We start from the raw sequence: 6047 nt of genomic DNA, 5'->3' as shown, positions 1-6047 counted from the left end.
GATTGTGCAGACTGTGTAGTAGATGCATACAGTTTGGTGATGATGCTTCTCTGGGAGATTGGGAAAGGGCTAGCATAGATGAGTACAGTTTATGAGAGTTTCAGTAGGAGTCCATTCACACTGTGGATTCAGGGAGGGTGACATTCAAAAGCCCTGCTCACTTCCACCTGGACTTCATTCTCCCTATTGTCCTCTCATACCACTCAGTGGGATTCCTGGCCCTGCATCATCGGTCCTACTCCATCTTATGAGCTTATATGGCCTTGTCTCACTACCACATACTTCTACCCTCTGAAAAGGAATCTACTTCACACCTAAGTCAGGCCCACTTTACCAGTGACCATCAAAAGTGTATATATATATATATGTATATATATATATTTTTGCATTTGCATTCAGATTTATCTTGCATTGCTCTCTCAAAGACACTCTACCCTAGAGGGAAGGAGAGTAATAGAAAAAAATCTGTAGCTGACAACTATTAAGCAATGGGTTGGTGCTGTACATGGAGGTTTATTAGATGGTTGAGGAAGAAGATCATGTAGTGAATGCAGTTCAGTACTTCATCTTCTAGGGCTTGACTTTTTTCTTCCCATATTTATCCTCCAATGCCTTCTGCAGGTTAAGATTTAAGGCATTTTTCTGATGCCACCTCCCTGTAAAGAAGAAAATGATGGTTCATTTATTGCCTCCCTTCTGATGCTGTTATCCCTCAGGGATTTTTCTAGTTGCAGAAAATACTCTCGTTTAAATGCCAATCTGTAGTCCCCATCTTTGTCCAGATTCATCCATTACCCCTGATGGAGGCAGCACCCTGCTCAGGAATTCAGCAACGTACTTTTCCTGACAGATTCCATACCTAGCTCATCAATCCTCCTTCCATGCCAGTTCCTGGGATCCCTGGTTGCCTTCTGAAGTACATCAGGGGTGTAGGAATCTTTCATTAAGCTTCTGCTTTCCAGTGGGCCACCTACAAGAAACAGCAAATGAGGAAATGTATGCAGATATCACCCTAATGCAGTCCTGTAATTGAAGCAGAGGAGCAACACCAGCAGTTTCAAGGGCACAGGAAAAGTCATGTGTTGACTGCAATACCCTTGATCAGATTTGTGGCTTGATGCTGAATAATAGTTTCATTATCACCCAGGAGGGAGCTTATTTTTGCCAGTGCATCTGCTTTTCATACTTAAGGATGAGACATGTTTACAGGGTACAGCAAGGGCATCACCTTTATTTGTATCCCAGTGCACTTTCTTTACTCAAGTGCCCACCTGATCTCCCTTTGAATCTCCTCAACCAACTGAGTAGCTTCCTACTCAACATTACAGCTCCACAAAAAGCACTACTGCACCACTCCAGGCCTTCCTGAGTTCCTATTCTGCCATTATACTTAAAATTAGCTCCTAACTGTGACTTCTCTGTTTACTGCCTCTTGACTTCTGGACATTTGGGGAGCATTATTTTTATTCTATCCTTCTCATTTTCCTTTTTATTGTACCCTCTCCGTGATAATAATAATTTTGAGCTTCCTGGGAGAAGATGTTCCTCCTTTCTGTGTGACAAAGCTCAGGACAATGCAATCTCCAATACCTAACAGAGGTTTGAGAAGACATTTCAAAGGCCCATCTCTCTAAATATCTTGAAGATAAGTAATGCTAGTATTGAAAATTGAGGTAATTTGAGACAAGAGATGACAGGGCACATTGAATTCCAAATGGTGTTCATTTAGCACTGAGTAGGGAGAACTGGGGTCATAATACAGCTTCAATTTTCATGCCTTGGAAATTAAAGGGGAGAGAAGAAGAGAGGAAAGAAGTATGTAGAAAGGGAGGCTCTAGCTTTCTTGGGAAAGGAGTAACTGTGGTTATAAAAGAAGTAAGAGGTCAGACTCTGTCCAAACCAATGCAGCTGCTCTGAGCCCAGGCACAACGCAGACAGAACCAGCTTGAAGGTCAGGCATAGGTACAAGCATCTCTTACCTTGGAAGATGTTTGACCTCAGGTTGAAACCCAGCTCGTTGAAATCACCAAATGACTCCAGCTTTTTTTTTAGCACCTCAGAGCGGTCACTGAGTCTTTTCTGTCCTATGACAAGTGCTGTCATGCACAGAGACCGCCGCTCCTGAAAAATCAAACAGCAAGAAACAATCATCTTTCAGCACTCCCTACATGCAAGAGACTCCTGGTGTTTCCATCCCTGCATAAGCTTTTGAGCTACAAGAAGTCCCTGGGACTCGACTCTGCCCTTGAGTCTCCTTCAGCAGTTTCTGTATGCATTGCATGGGACATTCGGAAATGGTAAAATAGGTGCAAATGAGAAAGGGACAAGGGTGTTGGACTCTGGACTGGGTCCAGGTGCCACCCTGTTTCACCCTGTGAGCTACTATTCTGCCGGCCTCTGAGAACCTTATAAATGAAGGGGTGAAGGAAAAACAAACTGAAAAAAAAAACCACCAATGGAGATGTGAAAGGCTGGCTGTGGAACATGTCACTGTCCCTTACTGTGAAGTCCCAAACCATCTCTCTCTCTGTCTTCTAGAAACTGCTAATATTTCACTCTGTACCATAAAACATCCTTCAGTATGCCATAAAGGAGATGTAAAACATCTTTCCTAATACCTCTTCATTGCTGTTAAATTCATCAGCACAGGCAAATTTATTTTTGCTGTTGTCACTGGTCAAACTGTTTTTCTTCTCCAGAGGCATCTTCCATTCTGCTTTCATATCTGGCGCTATTGATGACAGGGACTTATTGGTCTCCTTGGCTTTTTCACAGCTGGTTTTGGTGGTCTTCCACAGAGATCCAGGCATTTTAGAACCTGGGGTTTGCTGCTGGCCTGCTACTAACTCTTTGCCATTGTGCATGGATTTGGTGTTCTCTGCCTCCGTTTGCTTGGATGCTGCAGACGCATGGGAAATGCTGTTCCTGCTTCTTGGCTCAAGCCTTGCCCTTGGGTCTTTGGTGGCAGAAGTATCTTCTCCTTCCTCTTCAAGTCTTCTTGAATGATGATTCTGCATGTGGGGAGTTTTGGCTTGGAGATTCTGTTTTCTCTGAATATTTTTATTCTGAATACCCTTTACCGAAGGAGATGCTTTGGATTTGATATATGTGGAGTTCTTCATTGTTCCCCGAGCTGCTTGGCTCTTCGAGATCTTGCAGGAGGCTGTGCTGGAAGTCTTTTGGGATGTTCTCTGTCTGCTGGGACTTAAGCCTGCTGGAAGATGCTCCTTTTTCCCTTCCTCAGGTTCCACTTAAAGACAAAAGGCATAGCTCAGTGAACTTGATACTGTCTGGATGATTGAAGGGGGTAACTTAAATGGAGCTGGAAAAAACCTGGCATGTCACTCTGTCATTGGCAAACAACAAAAGAATTAAAGTCTTAAAAGAGAGAAAGAAAGCAGAAATGAACAACAATAGACTTGTGTCAAATTTCATGCTGAACCAGAAGGTGCCTGAGGAGGCTTAAATGTTTTTGATACATGAACAGGCACAGAAATATGCAAGTAAAAGTCGTATGGTCAGACATGTACACACATGTCTGTATTTTCTTACATGTAGGTGGTTTTTCCAACTCATGATCATTGCCACACTCATGAAGATCCATTTAGTGTCTGTTACTCATTCGTATTTATTGATGAGTTTACTGAATAACAGCAGCTTACTGCACAGGGAGATATGGAGACAAGGTTGGGGAAAACACGCAGAGGGATTTTAACCCACCAGCCTCCTCAGGAAGGAAAGAGGGAATGACACACTGCATCACAAGCTGTATTGCAAAGCAAGCTGCCCTGGAGGAGGGACAGCTTCACTGCTATCTTGCTTACCTGATGCACTGTTGGTAGGCACAGAGTCACTTTGGGCCACATCAAGTCTGGGGGATGTTGGGACCTCTGTCACTGCCTTAGAAGAAATACAAATGCTGTGTCAGGTGCAGAGAAGGGAATTAAGGGAACAGCCTTGCTCATCTTTTGGTGACATACTTTATTCTTAAGCAGATGGAGTGTAGCTAATTTCACTCAAGTGAACTCTGTGAGAGGTTAGAGCTGAAGCCACGCTCTATGATGGTGAACATGTTGTTTGTGAGTCTATCAGTAATATAAGAGTGATCTGGATCAGGCAGGGATATACGTCTGCATTTGTCAAATGAGCTCAGGGTGTGTCATACATGCTTAGCTTCTGCTCAGTTTTTTGGAATACAGACACCAGCTGAGGGGGCAGGAAGCCCACTGCTTCAAGGTTAGCTCATGGGAACAAACAGGGCTGGTCTGAGCCATCAACTTCTTCCACGGTATACCAGCACTTTGCAGCAGCATGGCTGGTACAACATTGGGAAACTGGAGCCACTGTGTAAGTCAGGCTCCAAGTGTAAATGCTGCGTGCTGTGCAAATGTGGCAAGAGAAATAACTTCTTCCACAAAGAGAAAAATGCCTTGATACGCAAAGAGGGTAGCCCTGACTCACGTGGCGGCATCTCCTCTTCTATATTGCTTTTAAAGAAGAGCTAAACATTTAAACATGTGCAGGAATCAGTGCTTCTAAATAAACTGTTTTAACTCTCACCTCTTACTTAAAACAAAATTGTGTCTGTTATTATTACTACATTCAGTGGAAAGAACATTCCAGTTCACCGTTGTAGAAATTCCTCCTCTCTCCATTTCAATGCCCCTCTTTCACTGAAGCAGAATTTCTGAGTACAGAGGCAATGTTCTAATTTCTCAAGCCCCATTCACTGATAACCTTCATTTTCCCAGTTCGTGCTGGACAAAATGATGCTGAAGTCCTGCAATTGCCCTTACTTTCCTTACTTGTAATTGGATTTGACTTTATTGCTATTGTTTATCGTTCATTTTACTTCTGAGCCAGAAAGTCCAAAGTCAAAATACCATTCTGAGACTCCTAAATCTTAATACGAAAAAGGACTCTAAGATCATTTGGCTATCCTCCTGAGTAACAGACACCACAGAACTATGTCTACTTATTCCTTTGCTAAACCAATTATGTGAGGGACAATAAATGACATACCAGAAAAGACATTTATCGATCAAACATAAAAATGATTAAACTTGATACCTCCTTCTGAAATACAAAAGAAGAGTGTTTCTATAGTCTTTGACTTCCTTTACATCGAGCCATGGAAGAAATACAGATGTAAAATCAGCAGGCCATTCTCACCCAGTCAACAGCCGTGATCAAGCACGGTCTTATATGACTTCTGCATCTGGCTGGGCCTCCAAAATATGAGGATACTTAATTGACTTTCCAGACCTGAGAAGTTCCATAAATGTTACAATGTAGTGGGATCATTTCTATCCTCTTTTTTTTTTTTCCAATACAGAAAAGATTGAAGATTTAACTAGGGGCAAAGCCCCTTCCAAAATTACCTCTCCCATCTGATCCATGGTCCCTGATGTAGTGCCACAGTGATTCTTACAAGCAGGCAGGTCCTGTTGGGTATGGAGGTGGTCTGAAGGTTGAAAGGCAGGAACAGTTGCTAGGGAACAACTTTCTCTCTATCTATGAGCTGTAGTCACCATGGGAACCAGAAGAAACATGGCAGAGATGAGCAGCATCCTCACTGATCAAAAAAACAAAACCAAAAACAAGCGAACAAAGACAGAAAAAACAAAACAAAACAAAACCAAAAGCAACATAGGAAGGAGTAAAAGACTCGTGTCTGTGTCCGTAAGTCTTCACCACATGCATAGGATTTCTTGGAGACTTTCATGAGACAATCCTGACTATCAACAAGACTATTTCAGCAGAACTGGATCTTATACCAAATGGTTCATGTGAGCTCACTGATCCCCATCAGAGTGACAGGGAAAGGTGCCCCCATTTTCCACATTGGAAAAGGGAGTTGGTTGGCTGTCAAACAGCATCACATCCAGTCAGTAACAGAACCAAAGCCTGGCTCTCCTGTATTCAGCACACAGAGCTATAATTCAGACCCAGAGTTTTCATATGTTGCACTACACCATGGACTTGCATTCTCATAAGGCCACAAGAATTTCTGGAAGCCTCAAGGGAAGAGTGCAAATCTCCCTCAT

At 42.8% G+C, this 6047-nt stretch overlaps 1 protein-coding gene across 1 annotated transcript; it reads right to left on the bottom strand.

The window, feature by feature from the left end:
• Nucleotides 1–563: 563 nt before the first annotated feature.
• Nucleotides 564–6047, bottom strand: TEX33 (testis expressed 33). Its single transcript, XM_048931195.1, has 6 exons — nucleotides 5382–6047; nucleotides 3825–3900; nucleotides 2619–3250; nucleotides 1980–2121; nucleotides 860–970; nucleotides 564–656 (listed from the first exon to the last, which is right to left on the bottom strand). The coding sequence occupies exons 1-6, from the start codon at nucleotides 5397–5399 to the stop codon at nucleotides 571–573; spliced, it is 1065 nt and encodes a 354-aa protein (XP_048787152.1). The 5' UTR covers nucleotides 5400–6047; the 3' UTR covers nucleotides 564–570.

This window comes from Lagopus muta, chromosome 1, assembly GCF_023343835.1.
Source record: "Lagopus muta isolate bLagMut1 chromosome 1, bLagMut1 primary, whole genome shotgun sequence".
Lineage (NCBI taxonomy): Eukaryota > Metazoa > Chordata > Aves > Galliformes > Phasianidae > Lagopus > Lagopus muta.
Note: the sequence above shows the minus strand (reverse complement) of the source record. Positions and strands in the feature narration are given on the sequence as shown.

Excerpts from the sequence above, each read along its gene's own strand:
- TEX33 (XM_048931195.1), bottom strand. Across the intron at positions 3,251-3,824 it reads GCCTACCAACAGTGCATCAG|TGGAACCTGAGGAAGGGAAA; the intron begins GTAAGCAAGATA and ends TTTGTCTTTAAG. Across the intron at positions 971-1,979 it reads GAGGTCAAACATCTTCCAAG|GTGGCCCACTGGAAAGCAGA; the intron begins GTAAGAGATGCT and ends TGTTTCTTGTAG.